At 40.7% G+C, this 15,727-nt stretch overlaps 2 protein-coding genes across 2 annotated transcripts in view; both read right to left on the bottom strand.

The window, feature by feature from the left end:
• arhgap25 (Rho GTPase activating protein 25) overlaps nt 1–1,170 on the bottom strand; it is a 14,101-nt gene extending 12,931 nt beyond the window's left edge. Inside the window, exon 1 of the mRNA XM_020590404.1 lies at nt 858–1,170. Coding sequence (XP_020446060.1) covers nt 858–912 — 55 coding nt within the window. The 5' untranslated portion in view covers nt 913–1,170. The remainder of the gene's footprint in view (nt 1–857) is intronic.
• A 393-nt stretch (nt 1,171–1,563) lies between these two features.
• The window catches only part of cds2 (CDP-diacylglycerol synthase (phosphatidate cytidylyltransferase) 2), a 17,589-nt gene continuing 3,425 nt past the window's right edge, over nt 1,564–15,727 (bottom strand). Inside the window, exons 2-13 of the mRNA XM_020590597.1 lie at nt 12,175–12,317; nt 11,457–11,553; nt 10,937–11,034; nt 10,205–10,344; nt 8,862–8,920; nt 8,048–8,130; nt 7,734–7,821; nt 7,451–7,519; nt 6,600–6,752; nt 6,315–6,434; nt 5,876–5,979; nt 1,564–5,125 (exon numbers count right to left, since the gene is read on the bottom strand). Coding sequence (XP_020446253.1) covers nt 4,990–5,125; nt 5,876–5,979; nt 6,315–6,434; nt 6,600–6,752; nt 7,451–7,519; nt 7,734–7,821; nt 8,048–8,130; nt 8,862–8,920; nt 10,205–10,344; nt 10,937–11,034; nt 11,457–11,553; nt 12,175–12,317 — 1,290 coding nt within the window. The 3' untranslated portion in view covers nt 1,564–4,989. The remainder of the gene's footprint in view (nt 5,126–5,875; nt 5,980–6,314; nt 6,435–6,599; nt 6,753–7,450; nt 7,520–7,733; nt 7,822–8,047; nt 8,131–8,861; nt 8,921–10,204; nt 10,345–10,936; nt 11,035–11,456; nt 11,554–12,174; nt 12,318–15,727) is intronic.

Raw genomic sequence — 15,727 nt, 5'->3', positions numbered from 1 at the left:
CCTACAATCTGTCATGGTCCACAAAACATCTTAAGGTAAAAGAGTAATGGGGGGTGGGGGGTGTGCACCATCATTGTAAATCATAATTTCATATGAGCATGATAATAATATTGACTGATATTCAGCCAAAAAGAAGCATTTAAAATAAATGCCCTGCAGGCTCTTTTATAAGACTGCTGCAACCGTTATGTCATCTGAGCTTGAGAGGAAACAGGGCATGTTTTTGCACAGATTGCACCCTACACTGGTAAGCAGGGTATTAAAGTTTCAACCTGCTGTACAGTAACATTAAATACATAATTGCACATAGTTTTGAATGCAAACACATATACACAAACGTTTGTCAATGTCTTATTTAAGCCACTGGGAATTACTTTTGAGTGGCTTAAGAAAAGCATGTTAAACATTATGAATGTCAAGCTACTCTGTATCAGAGCAATTTGCAGTTCATTCTACATTAGGTAACAGTGATTTGTGTCTGGTTATTATTACCACATAACAAACAACCAGCGGTGTGCTTCAAAACCCAAGCAGAGAAAACAAGGTGTAGAGCAGCCAGTAATTATCATCAGGTTCATTTGTTTTACAGAAAAGAATTGTACTGTTGTGATGGCACCTCAGTTATACTGTATACAGTCGACTATACAATGAATATATGCAACGAAAAAAACAAGAAAACATTACAAATATTACACTGCCTGCTATGTAGGTTTTTTTCGGTTTATATCCAGTTGTCAGATGTTATCCCTCAGATGACATCAGCTACAGTACATGTCCAAACTGTCCCCGAGAATGCGAAATTTGAAAGCACTGCATCAACAGTGCTGACAGTGAACACAACGCAGTCACTGGCTTACCTATCTCAGCCTTGAATGTGCTGAAGTCCCAGTTGCGAGGTAGTTTCAGAGACATTGTCCTTAACTCATAGTACAGGTCACCGGTTGATTTCACACCTACACTCTACCGGAGCATGCACACACACACACACACACACACACACACACACATACAAATACGCACGCACACAAACTGATGATGACTGGTATGATATCACAGAACACACTTCCTGCTTCCTGTGTTTTAATCTTTCTTCTTCTTTTCAGCCCTTCAAAACACATCCCCCCATGGTGCCTTTAGTTCCATGTTCACACTTGTTCTGATACAGTGCTGTGTAAATGGCTTGCAGACTTATTCACTAAAAGCTCTCCAGGGTTTTCATGTAGTGGGGAGTTTTCAAGTGACTAATGGTGTGGCACTATAAGGAGGGGTGTCTGGTTAGAGGAAATGGTTTTGTTTTCTTGGTTTGACTCCTTCCGTAAGGATGTTGTTTCACAGCACTGGCGGCATGAGACAAGAGGCTTCAGGAGGCAGAATTCACATAAGTCTCTTTTAACATCAAAGCTTGAGACATCTACTACTGACTGTGGATTACCCTGACTGAAATGTTTCTGTATCAGTAAAGAGATGAACCACTAAGTCGTTAGATGCAGTGTCAGGCATAGCTATTTCAAAATAGGGAAGAACACCAAGAGGGAAGAAAGCAGTCATACCCAGCAAACCACATGATTTTTTTAAACTTTAATTTTATCTGAACCAAGGCGAAGCACATTTCAGCATCAGAGTACAAGTTTTCTCAAAATAAATGCACAACTCAAAACAAACCATTGCACGGTTTAAGAATAATATATTGAAATCATTTAGCTTTATAAGAGAATCTATAACCACATAATAAAATGTCCACAAAGGGAAACCTACACTATGTGGCACAGTCACAACTCTCAAACACTCCTTTTAGATGGTCCTGGCTGGGCAGGACTCAGAAATGGCACAGAGGGTTTTCTGGGTCACATGAAAAAGAAAGGAGAGAGAGAGAGAGAGAGAGAGCGAGAAAACACCTCAGATAGTTATATCACACCCTTTACATTCTACTTCCCCATGAGTACATCTCATGTTTAGGGGCAGTGGAATGTATCAAATAGCAGTAACAAGTGGTCAAACCTTTCTGCTTAGATGCAGCATCAGTGGGAGCTGCAGCTCTCTCTGGTGGCCATCTGGAACACCAGAGAAATGGCAGTACAGAGCTGTGGGGCTAAAACCTCAAACAACAAACCACCACAGAGGTGATGAAGCCAGAGAAATCTAAGATATGACTACTGAGACACAAGTCTTTCTGGAGACTTCCTGTCTGCTCAGGAAGAGACGAAAGCAACACAGCTTAAACGTGCACTGTGACACAGAAGTCAGCACACAACAGCTACCAGAGAGGAGCCTAGAAAACATCCAACTGCATTAAGGTCATAGCAAGAAAAGGAAGAGAAAGTACTTTTCTGATATCTCAATAGGTTTTTCAACATAGCAATAATAATACTTTAAATATTCCTCTAGCCAAAATTAAGAACACTGAACATGTTTGCAAACATCTTAAATGTACAAAGTAGTGTCTTGCTTAAATAAAATAAATCTATAAAAAGTTAAGACAGGTTAGATATCACACAAGTCAAACCAAAGGTGTGAGTGGAATGACAATAAAAAATAACAAATGTGGTGATATTTAAATGCAAAGTACAATGTAAAGCCACCCTTGGTTTGTGCAATGGGTCATTCCATTGACAAAGTATTTAAATAAATACTAATAATTTGACTGTTATTGTGAAGCAAAAGCTAATTCTGGGTTATAAAAAAGTGAGTCACTTGTCTAAGTAAACATTTTTAAGGACAAAATCTGATGAGAACAAGGTTAAGGTGGCAAACTATTTCCAAAATCACAGATTAGGTGACGCAGTAATTTACACAGATGAAAGCATGTTCACAAGATGTTTTTTTAAGATTAACACACTTAGATACTGACCTTTACAACCTTGCTACACTGACTACTGTTATGTATGTTCATATTGCTGTTGTGTCCCATGACAGAGAATACATCAACAGTTCTGCCTGGGTTACATTAACACTTGGCAATGCCAACATTAAGTCTTAAAATCTATATGAATTTGCTGCATATTGTAATTTATCAATACCTCAGCTGGCCTCGGTTCAAATGGAGTTCATGGCCCAAGTAAAAAAAAAAAAAAAAACATTAAAGCATGTAGCAAGAAAGGTTGTGACTGTGGAACTGGCAGGTTTAAAGGAATAATCCAGCACATTAGCTTTGCACTACGATAGAGTTGGGAGACATACAGGAAGCAATGCAAGAAAAAAAAATCATTCAAATTTATTCAGCAAAGGCTGAAATAACCCACCTTTTAGCACAAACTACACTTCTCATAATGCATCTCAACAGTCTTTCATTAGACCCTCTCTAACTCAGTGCTGATATTCCCCATTTTTTCCACTAGAACGTGTGCTCTTCAAGTCTCGGATCAAGATAACTAAAATGACATCACTGTGACATCACCAGGGTCATTTTACAGACTTTAGAAAACTCCTTCAGTGCCACAGAACACGTTACACAAGTGTTTCACAGTCTGCTAGTACTCGTTCAGTCACATCAGAAAAATCTGCATAATGCACCTTTAACGTCTGCCAATATAATTACAGATTGCAGCTGAAATTTGATAAGAAAGCTTGAAAAACAGAAATGAACTCAACATTAAAGAAGTTATAACTTTTATATTTTACCAGCAAATCAAACACATTGGCCAGTGACATAGATATCAGTGAATCCTACTGTAAAACCTCTCTAAATGAACACTGATGTGTATACAGTAGCTGACTGTACTGGCAAAATCCAACTTAAACATCAGGTGCAAGAGAACACACGTGGTCACTTTATAGCAAATGTCCCACGCAGCAGGTTGAATTGACCAGTGATGGCCACATTCTGGGTTTCTGACCTGAAGCTGTGAACATGGCGAGGTTACAGCACACAGATGCTGTGGCAGTGAAGAAACCATCACTGTGCCTTACCCATCCCAGTGTCACAAATACAAGCAATAATGCAACCCTGACACCTTCCTAAGCATGCAGCGGCTTGTGACCTGCTACAGACAAAAGACAAGGACACAAAATGAGGCAATAAAAAAATAAAATAGATTGTGTCCCATCACTGACTCTTTCTTGTTTTACCGTGAAATAGCATCTAGGTCGTGGGAATGCTGTCTGTTATGCTGAAAGGGGTGCTGGGGAGAGATTTACTGACTCATAATAAAACACCACTTAGCACAGAACAAACCGCTCCTTGGTGCACAAAACCAGCTAAAGTTGGAGCTATCCAACTCACAGAGCAGATTCTGCATTTGCCAGATTCAATTATCCTTAAGTTGTTCTTCCTATATTATTCCACATAACATGATAATGTAAGGTTGGTGATTTGGCCAAGCATGACAGGCTGTGAAATGATGAATGGCAGTAAACATAGGAAAAAGACACACAAACACATGTAGCAGATGGTAAATATGAATTCAGTCTGAATAAAAAAAAAAAACACAGACATGATATTAAGATATAATAAAACATACCAAATATAAAAACCATCTCTGTATAAATAGAAAATCACAACAAAGATAATTAAAACTTAAATTTGGGGGGTGCAGATACACTAACAATACAGTGAACAGGATTGAGATGAGTGCATTAAAACAGAACTAAAGTACAATAAAATATTGTCACACATTAGTCAGTATATAGAGGAGATCCTGAAATGTACAGCTGACCGACAGTTTGTTCAACAGTGTCAATAGATACAAGTTGGCTACGATGGAAATGTGTAACAGTTTAGTAAATTTACTACCTGAACCTGAAAACACTGGTGTCAAAAAGACAAACTGTATGAACACAAACATGCACAATTCTCATATCCAAATGAAATGGAATGACCCAAGGCTGATGTTTTTTATGGTTTTCTCAGTTGTTTTTTTGTTTCACAGATGTGTACATGCTCACACAAAGCCCAGTCAGTCTCCATGAGCTCCAGTGGTACACAGAGCCCCCGGGTGCTGCCCTCCTCCCTGGTCTCCCTCTCAGGGTGATCCGGTGTGGGTGCAGCTGGCTCTAAGCAGCAGCCTCCTCCAGTGCTGGCAGCAGGCCCTTCTCTGTCAGGTGAGCCTTCAGGGAGTTGAAGATGTGGAGCTGCTGATCAACACGGAGGGCCAGGAGCTGCTGGATCACCTTGCTGGGGTTGGGGCCCCTGAGAGAAGCCAGAGAGGTGTGAGCAGTGGACATGTCATTGATTGTTACCATATTCCAGCATGCAACACTCTCATCAAACATTTTTCTCTTATCAGGCTAACTAACTAGCTTGTAATACCTGGTACTTCAGCTGGATGTCTTATTAGCACAGCACTGGTTTAGCATGATCTCGTGTGTAGCAGTCAAATACATATTTCCTGAGATTCTTCTACAGGGGTCTCATTTTCATATCAGCCAAGAGGCACTAAAATGTTACCCAGAGACTCAGCAATTAATGTTAGTTAGCTAGTTAGCTAGCTATGGCCACTAAAACGTGCCAGTGATAATTGTAATTTCACCTGCCAAAGTTAAGGTTGGTTGTCTTGAAATGAAAAGCTTTCTTCTGTTTATTTGTGACACAGAGCCGTTCAATGCCACACTAGCAGCTCTGTGAGGCTGTCCTTAGGAACAGCGGTGCTATAGGAAATGCTAACATCACCTGGTGTTTATCAGGAAAATGTCACCACAGTCAACATTTTAGTTAAGCAAGTTAGCATGCTAACATTTGCAAATAAGCACTTAAGAATAGCAAATGCTATTGGACAAATTACATTTTTACCCAGTGTTGGTGCTACCTTAATGAGTTAGTTATAACAATTCATCTTTTGGAAACTAAATCTGACAGTAAGCTGCACAAAGCAAAGGTCAAATTCACTATATTTAAGCATCACAATTTGTCATGACATTGACAGTGGTGTTTTGAGTTTACCTGATGAAGCTAGCAATGTATACATTAACGAAAGTGGCCATGAGGTACTGGCAGTCAAATCTGTCCATAATGCCACCGTGACCTGGGATGGTGTTGGCAAAATCCTGAGGAAACAAGCAGTACACATGCTTGGACTGTGCCTGTACACACACTGTATTGAGGAAAAACTTTATTAAAAGACATTAACAGTAAAAAGAAGATTTTTAATGTAATCAAGCACAATAGACACTATATCCTACAGGCATGTGACACTATATAGCTGCCTAATTTTGAGCAGGACACACCAAGAGACAATGTAAATATGAACAGGAGAACAGACAGCAGCAGTTGCTGCAGACTGAAAGCACAATGGATCTGCATGTATGTCAATTTGGTACTGGGGTAACCTCAGCTTACAGCATATACAGTGCTGAGTCATCATGGTGTCCTTCATTCCTACCTTGATCTTGAAGGCTCTCTTGAAGCCGCTGGCAAAGAAGCCACCAAAGGGTCCCACAATGGAGGCGAACGTGGACAGAGCGATGCTGTGGATCTGGAATGGGTAGAGACGCACTGTGGTCTGTGGAGACAAGGAAGGGCCAGATTTAAATACCCACACTGCATAGAGGCCAGCAGTGAACAACACTCAGCCAGTGTTTTAATGATCGGTTCCTCCAAATCACATTTACATCACTGCACAATCCAAAGAGATCCAGTCAGATTGATGAGGGAGGTGAAGTCTTACCCATCCGGTGGCAGACTCCAGGACACTGGGAAGGGCATAGTCCTGGAGCTGGAAAAGGTCAGACGGCTCACAGTCCACCTGGAAACTGTTGGAGTCATTGTTAAACTCCACCGGACACACAAAGTAGCGGCAGCCAGCCATCACATAGGAGAGCTGGGAGGAGAGCAAGGAGATGTCACATCATTACCATTACATGACTTTACATGTCAACGATAATTTACTTGTTATGGTGGGAACTAATCGGCCTGTGAAAGCTGCTGGTTGCCTTACATGGCTCTGGAGGAGCCATCACATGTTTGAGGTTTATTGAACACTGCTGACTTCATCAGGGTTCTTCAGAGATGGATGCATCATTGATGCTGACTGTATTATGCTTTCATTCAGTTATTTACTTTACATTTATTCAAGCAGAACTGAAACTGTTCTGGTGATACATGGAGGCCCTGCAGCTCGCTGAGATCATTTATGTTGGGTTTTCATTCTTGTCACCTGTCTGTATGTGTTCAATGAAGAGTAACTCACATAAATTAAGACACATCTAAAGTAGCTCATAGGTGGCTGCAGATGTAGCTAACTTTGTAAAGTCAATAGTATCATTGACATTGTATTTACCAAATCTTTCCTTATAACATTTTTTCCCAAATTGTTTTTAGGCTTCATAAAACATATTGTGTGAAAGTACTTACAGGGTATACTTACTATATTCACCAAGCCACACGGGCACATATCTCAACATAACAAATGCTTTGATACTGTCAACAATGGTGTGTTAACAAGAGCATACAAAAAGGTACTCTCTCGCTCTATGATTCTCTATAAAGGCATGTGGTCAAATGAAAATCATATCTTACCATGATGCCAAACACAATGGTGGCGAAGAATCCACCGATGAAACCCTCCCATGTCTTTTTAGGAGACAGCTGTGATGAAAAAATTCAACATGTGGATGATATATGACCATTTAACTCAGTTGACCTTTAACTATAACCTCTTAGACACAATAGTAACTTCTTCTGTCATTCTAAACAAAGGCTAATGAGGAGAATAATCTATACATACTGGTTGCAATTTACCAGAAAACTAACATCTGAAATAGCATTAAACATTTATGCAGCTACAAATACGACAACCAACCTTGATAAGAGGGGTGCGGCCGAAGAAAAAGCCAAACATGTAGGCCATAATGTCATTACAGATCACACAGGAAATTGGCACAATGAACCTATTAGAAAAATACAAGTTTATGTTAGTGATATATGAGACGGCACAAACATATGTTTTATGTGTGGTAAAGCAAATCTAAAAGGACAAATTAACATGAAATAGATCATAACTGATTTCAAAGGAATGTGACTTTACTTGTGGAGTAGCCATTATCTGAGAAAATGAGCTGCAGATTAGGTAGGCTGTGCAAAGTATTAAAGGAGATAAAGGGAGTGTTTACGTACCAGATCATCCCTTCAAACAGGTTGTGAATGATAAGGTGAGACTGAGTCACCACAATCAACAGTGTGACATGGGTCCAACCAAACTGTGGAGACAAGATTAACCGTGCATGTTTAATAAGGACACTTCTGATTTGCTTTCACTCCAAAATATATTTATGATGATAATGACAGAGCCTTTATTCTGACCATCTCTGAACAGAATGAACATAAAGAAACATGTTCTGTGACAAATGATTTCGTAGTGGTGAATTTCTTCAGGAAATTGACCTGAAACTGATGTGAACTGACTTCACCTAAGATTAACAAGGAACAGTGACAGCACAGTGACGTTCTTATTTCAGGACAAAACTGGTGGCAACAAATAAAATATGACCAGATTTGAAATGTTGAAAATTCTTGTCAGGCCATTCCTGTTGCAGTTTTCATTTTGATATTAAGTCCCCTCCATTTTCTTTCCATTGCATATAACTCACTGTTGTTTTTACATTCATTCAGCTTGGGCACTTCTGCAAAAACCCTGTCAATGGTAGGGAAAACCCTGTTCTTATGACACTAAATGGATGTGCTGTTGCATGGTTGGTTACTGATTGAGTTACCCATTGAAAATATTTCTGTATAGTTACTGCTGACTCTAGGTTTTCTGGTTAATATGACAAACTACACATAGTTGGGATTTACTGTGTGCTATATGCTCTTATTAAAATGGCCCTCTGGCCCTCTTCTCATTTTAATGAGGGCCTGTGTTTTAGCTAGCCTCATCAATATCCCAGCAGCCTTGAGGCTAGTGGCCAGGAGGTGGCAGGCAACTACTTACCATATAAAACTGAAGGCGGTAATGTTTCTTAACCAAACTCAGCACAAACATGCAGAAACCTGCAACAACAAGACAAAAATATAATGAAACAACCTAATAGGAGCATAATGACAACAGTGGTGTCTGTAAGAAGAAGGAGAGCAATTAAAGCAGAATCTTTGGTCAAACTGAATAAATTTAGGCTGACCTATTTCAGACAAAGTGTTAATGTGCAGAGGCTAATGTAGAATTAACTAAACACTGTGCTTTAACAGGAAGACAAAGGTCAAAGCAGACATACTGCAGCTGGCTTACTGAAGGTTTCAGATTGACACTTATTCTTCTCCAGGGTAAATGTAATGTCTATACACTGTCAAAAAATAGCATATACATGTATGGTTGTAGTGTTTCCTGGCACCAGAAATGTAGGCTATTCAGTTTGAGTTTCAGTCAAGCAGGCAAGAGGCAGGCAGCATCAGGGTGTTTCCTTCCTCATCACATCCTGTTTAGCAGCTGGTGGCAGTGAATTACTACCTGACAAGCTGCAGTACAGGAAATGGGACTTCTTCAGTTAGCATGGGCCCTGAAATAACCCGCTCTGAAGAATCTAACCAGAACCACAAAATCATCAAGACTGATATTCTAAATTGTTGATACTGATTTTCTAAAAACGTTCCATAAATCCTCAACAAACATACAGTATTTTGGACTGTACATTTATTTATATTTCCCTTCTGAAAGCCCTAATTAATCATTCACAGTCATCTGCTGAGACAATCCTGAGAGATGCTGATGCCAATTTGTCTTTTGGAATCAATTTAATGATCACATGACAGTCTAAACAGCAGACTCACTCATTAAATGCAGGGTCTTTGCTGTGTGAAATCACCCTTACACTTAAATTTAACGGTATCATTTGACAAACTATAAATGGTTGAGGACATTCACTAACTACTAGTTTAGCCCGTGGCAAACTTGGATTAGGCCACAATAAACCTTTTACCACTTTCTAGTAGAAAGTAGCCATTAGAGAACCTGTTTGTCTGGTGTTAAGCAAATGTTTTCAATGTATTGGGTTTGTGGTATCCTACATTTGACTACTTCTTCCATTTGCCCCATAAAACGTACTATACTAGAGGATAATGTGGAACATGAGTCAGTGCTGAACAACCTGATAAAATATACTGTACACTGCTGTGGCCCACTGGCATAATGATGATCTACAGAATAAACAGACAAGTTCGAAAACTCAAGTTTACATTGCAGGTATACGTATATTCTAGTTAAATGAATCCCTTCCACCCACATTTATGAGAACCGATCTTTATAGGTTTCGCTTCCAAATCAAGTCTCAATGTGTGTACCTGTGAGGTAGAGGGCAAAGGAGATAAAACGGTGGTATTTGCTGAGGATGCGAAGTGGCTCCTCTCTTTGTACCAGTGTGAAGAAGTAATCTGTCACTGTCTCTCCATAGAAGAAGTAATTCACACACAGCAGGAAGTACCTGTGGGACAGAGGGTTGGAGCAAATGTAGACATCTCACAGCATTTATGGCAGTAGCTACACAGACTAAGCATTCAGCTTGCCTGCGGCTGCATTTGGAATAAAGATACAGGGATTTCACAGTGGAAATCTTTGATTCGAAATCATCTCTCACTTCTCTGTATGGTCAGTGTTAGAAGCCCAAATATTTTGCCACTTAACTGCACATGGCATCTTGACTTTTCAGGAGATTTTCCAAGAACATGGCACAGTGAATGTTAGGACACTGCAGCAGAGTTTGACACGCCTCCTCGGCAGGGGGTAGGGAATGCTGTCACAATCCAAAAACCCCCGCACTAAATTATGCACCACTATTGCTAAAAAAATAAAACAGCACTGACAGCTTGCTGTATTTTTACATTTGCTGATTGGTTTAGTAATCTACAATCTACTCAATTTAAACCTGTTGAAAAAACAAACCTCAGGGCGTCTGCAACAAAATAGAACATGATGCAACCCAATAAAAAAGAAGCAAACAAGGAAATTTGTGGCATTTATGACACCTGTCTACTAAAGTGTGTGACTGTGTGTGCACTGTATCAGTAGGTGCTCACCAGCTCAACGTCCTGAACCAGGGCAGGTGGTAGGAGTGGTACACACTGTAGCCAATGGTGATGATTTCATGGAAGCACTTGATCTGAACACACAGGACCTGCACAGAGAAATGCCGGATCACCAGGGAGTACTGCAGCATCAGAGAACTCTGTGAGTGTGAGAGTGTGTGTCCTATGACCTGCTGTCCTACTGACACAAAAATGGCTGACGGCCCTATTTTGAGTGAATTCCCAGATGACAGCAGCATGTTACTAGAGAGTCGAGATCCCATTAATCCATTAGATTACTACTTTAAAAGTTCAACTGCACAGAAGGTGCTACAGAGAACAATTATGATTTCTCTATTGCCAGCACCTGTTGATTGCTACAGGCGAGATTCATTACAAATTAAAGGAGCATCACGCTATTCTGACAAGAACTACGTAAGACAGCATTGTGTAAATATTACATTGTAAGCCATGATTTTTGTCAACTATAACACCTCTTCCCCTTGTCTGCATCAGTGTCGTGTGCACTCACAATCATCATAAGCACCATGGGGCCCAGGTAGATGATGAAGAAGAAGAAGGAGATCATGGCTAGTGTGAGGATCCCTCGTACCCACCAGTTCTTCCATCTGAATTAAACACACACACACACATACTTCTGTTCAATGTCAACTAAAAGGTGAAGAAAAGACAAAAGGTTATCAGTAGCAGAGGGGAAAAGGTAGTTAAATAAATCATCTGAGACACAGTGAAAAATGACTGACTGGCCAGGTGGCCATTAAAACATGTCCATTCCCTTATTTTCACATATCAGGACACCTCAATGTGCATTATCCTTTACATACTGTATGTAATGGTGATTCATTATGTGTGGAGTGTGTCATTTTAAGCATTTTAAGTGTGCCCATACACATACAACCGTTTTGATATTGATTATTTTGAGCCATTGATTATTTTCAACCAGGAATAACAATAAAACTATGAGCAAAGAGGGATTACTTCAGATTAATCTTGACACCTCCACATGTATAGCTGTGCTGAGATCAACATCTGAATAAACACTGGCCTCTTGCCCATACAGAACATGTAGTCACTCACTAAACAACTCAGATTACAGAACACTGGGTGGCCCCTTAGATGCCAGGTGTTTGACATCTGTAAGTACATTATACAGTCACCCAGGAAAGAGCCAGCTTTCGTTGCTGCACACAAAACTCAGCCATGTTATTTCCTCCTTGAACAGTACTCACCTTGAGGAGAGTCCAGAAAGGGCCTTGTTTAGAACCTCGGGGGTGTCATCAGGAGGCACTGGCACCTCTGGGACCCCTGAGTCCACCTTGGACTCACTGTCCGACACCCCATCTTTTTCCACCTTCAGCTCACTGTCTGACCCCTGGCAAACAGACAGATGAGAAACAGGACACTGATATTTAGTTCATATATACAGCAATGAACCACAGGTGCAGTCCCAGAATCATCAGGAATACAAGAAGCTCTTCAGTCTGTGCATTTTATAAATATTTGGATTTTAATGTAGTACACGACTGCTATTAAAGTACAGCAGTCCACGCACACTGCTTCAATATCCAAAGCTTGACAGGCTTCTGTATGTAAAGAAGTTGTTAAGCTGTTAGGGTGAACAATAAATCAAGAACAGTCTGTATATACCCACACAGTCCTGGGGAAAAGGGTAATCAGCCAAAATACAGTGGGTACGGAAAGTATTCAGACCCCCTTAAATTTTTCACTCTTTGTTATATTGCAGCCATATGCTAAAATCATTTAAGTTCATTTTTTTCCTCATTAATGTACACACAGCACCCCATATTGACAGAAAAACACAGAATTTTTGACATTTTTGCAGATTTATTAAAAAAGAAAAACTGAAATATCACATGGTCATAAGTATTCAGACCCTTTGCTCAGTATTTAGTAGAAGCACCCTTTGGAGCTAATACAGCCATGAGTCTTTTTAGGAATGATGCAACAAGTTTTTCACACCTGCATTTGGGGATACTCTGCCATTCCTCCTTGCAGATCCTCTCCAGTTCTGTCAGGTTGGATGGTAAACATTGGTTGACATTTTCAGGTCTCTCCAGAGATGCTAAATTGGGTTTAAGCCAGGGCTCTGGCTGGGCCATTCAAGAACAGTCACGGAGTTGTTGGGAAGCCACTCCGTTATTTTAGCTGTGTGCTTAGGGCCATTGTCTTGTTGGAAGGTGAACCTTCGGCCCAGTCTGAGGTCCTGAGCACTCTGGAGAAGGTTTTCGTCCAGGATATCCCTGTACTTGGCCGCATTCATCCTTCCCTCGATTGCAACCAGTCGTCCTGTCCCTGCAGCTGAAAAACACCCCCATAGCATGATGCTGCCACCACCATGCTTCACTGTTGGGACTGTATTGGACAGGTGATGAGCAGTGCCTGGTTTTCTCCACACATACCGCTTAGAATTAAGGCCAAAAAGTTCTGTCTTGGTCTCATCAGACCAGAGAGTCTTATTTCTCACTATCTTGGAGTCCTTCAGGTGTTTTTTAGCAAACTCCATGCAGGCTTTCATGTGTCTTGCACTGAGGAGAGGCTTCCGTTGGGCCACTCTGCCCTAAAGCCCCGACTGGTGGAGGGCTGCAGTGATGGTTGACTTTCTTTGACTTTCTACAACTTTCTCCCATCTCCCGACTGCATCTCTGGAGCTCAGCCACAGTCATCTTTGGGTTCTTCTGTACTTCTCTCACCAAGGCTCTTCTCCCCCGATAGCTCAGTTTGGCTGGACGGCCAGCTCTAGGAAGGGGTCTGGTCGTTCCAAATGTCTTCCATTTATGGATTATGGAGGCCACTGTGCTCTTGGGAACCTTAAGTGCAGCAGAAATTTTTTTGTAACCTTGGCCAGATCTGTGCCTTGCCACAATTCTGTCTCTGAGCTCTTCGGGCAGTTCCTTTGACCTCATGATTCTCATTTGCTCTGACATGCACTGTGAGCTGTAGGGTCTTATATAGACAGGTGTGTGGCTTTTCCTAATCACGTCCAATCAGTATAATCAAACACAGCTGGACTCAAATGAAGGTGTAGAACCATCTCTGGGATGATCAGAAGAAATGGACAGCACCTAAGTTAAATATACGAGTGTCACAGCAAAGGGTCTGAATACTTATGACCATGTGATATTTCAGTTTTTCTTTTTTAATAAATCTGCAAAAATGTCAAACATTCTGTGTTTTTCTGTCAATATGGGGTGCTGTGTGTACATTAATGAGGAAAAAATGAACTTAAATGATTTTAGCATATGGCTGCAATATAACAAAGAGTGAAAAATTTAAGGGGGTCTGAATACTTTCCGTACCCACTGTAAGTGAAAAAGCAACCTGGGGGTGGACCATGGTTATGCAAGACCTTCCATAAACACCCTATGCGTGCCACCAAATACAGATCCAGTATATTCTCCATCCTGTTAATTGATACATACGCAAATATTGAGATGTCACTGGAGAAACAGCCTCAGGCTGACAATATCAGAAGTGGACATACTGTATTAAGCAATCAGCAGCAGGCCTGCCAGTGCAGAGTTGTGTGTGGGAGACTAAACATAGTGCTAAATCATCTCCATCCATACTGTTGATTTCTAAAAACCATCTGTTCACCAACAGAGGCCTGTTCAGAACGCACTACTGTTGCCATGGAGAGGCAAAGATTAATCAGACGATGGATGCCTTCAGACAGTGGCAGTGACACACACTTAGAAAGAGGCTTCTGCAGGTCAGTATGTCCTTTTAGTCCTCACCTTCTGCTGACCTCTCTGCTGCTGGTGACCATATTCGGCTCAATACTCTCATCTCACACTCACACAGCAGATGGTTGGCTTGCTGTTTTGAGATGCACACTCAGCCTCACACTGAAACAACTGTTGCACTAGCACATCACTGCAGCTGGATATTTTTTGTTTTAATAATATATCTTTACTGCTTTTTGCTATGGCTGCTTGATTATGGGAAAACTCATAATCACAATTATCCATCATCACTTAATCCTGAATAGGGTCACAGGATAGAAGCGGGGTACAGCCTGGACAGGTCACCAGTCTATCACAGGGCCGACAAACAACCACGCATACACTCACACTCACTCCTATTGGCAATTTAGAGTCACCAATAACCTAAGCTGCATGTCTTTGGACTGTGAGAGGAAGCTGGAGTACCTGAAGAGAACCCACACAGGCACAGGGAGAACATGGGAACTCTCCGGGTCAGCCCGGGCTCAAACCCAGAACCTTCTTGCTGTGTGGTGACAGTGCCAACCACCACACCACTGTGCCACCACAATCGCAATTATTTTGCATTTATCATCCACATGTTATCATGCATTTATTCAACTTTTTAAAAAAATCTTTAACAGTGGATATTCTTGAACTTTAAATATGATTCAACTATAAAGAAATTAAGTATTTGATCTGCCTAATTATGACTGTGAGTTCAAAGGAAATTCCTTACTGCTCCACAGTAATATTTTAGAGAGCACTACGGATTCTTTGGGAGAGCACTACGGATTCCGTATTCTTCATTGATTTTACCATACTTAGAGTATGGCGTTGAAAACTGGGGAAACACATACAAAAGCTCACTTCAACCATTGTATATATTACAAAAAAGAGCGATAAGAATTGTGCATAAGATGGGGTACAGGGATCACACCAATGGAGCTTTCATACAGTCTAAATTGTTAAAATATTACCTGGTGGAATTCAAAAACTATTTAATGAAAGGGAAGGGGGATACAATTTAAGGGGTCAGTTAAATTTAAAAATTCATGTT

This window comes from Monopterus albus, unplaced genomic scaffold (genome assembly GCF_001952655.1).
Source record: "Monopterus albus unplaced genomic scaffold, M_albus_1.0 scaffold12.1, whole genome shotgun sequence".
NCBI classification, from domain to species: Eukaryota; Metazoa; Chordata; class Actinopteri; order Synbranchiformes; family Synbranchidae; genus Monopterus; species Monopterus albus.
Note: the sequence above shows the minus strand (reverse complement) of the source record. Positions and strands in the feature narration are given on the sequence as shown.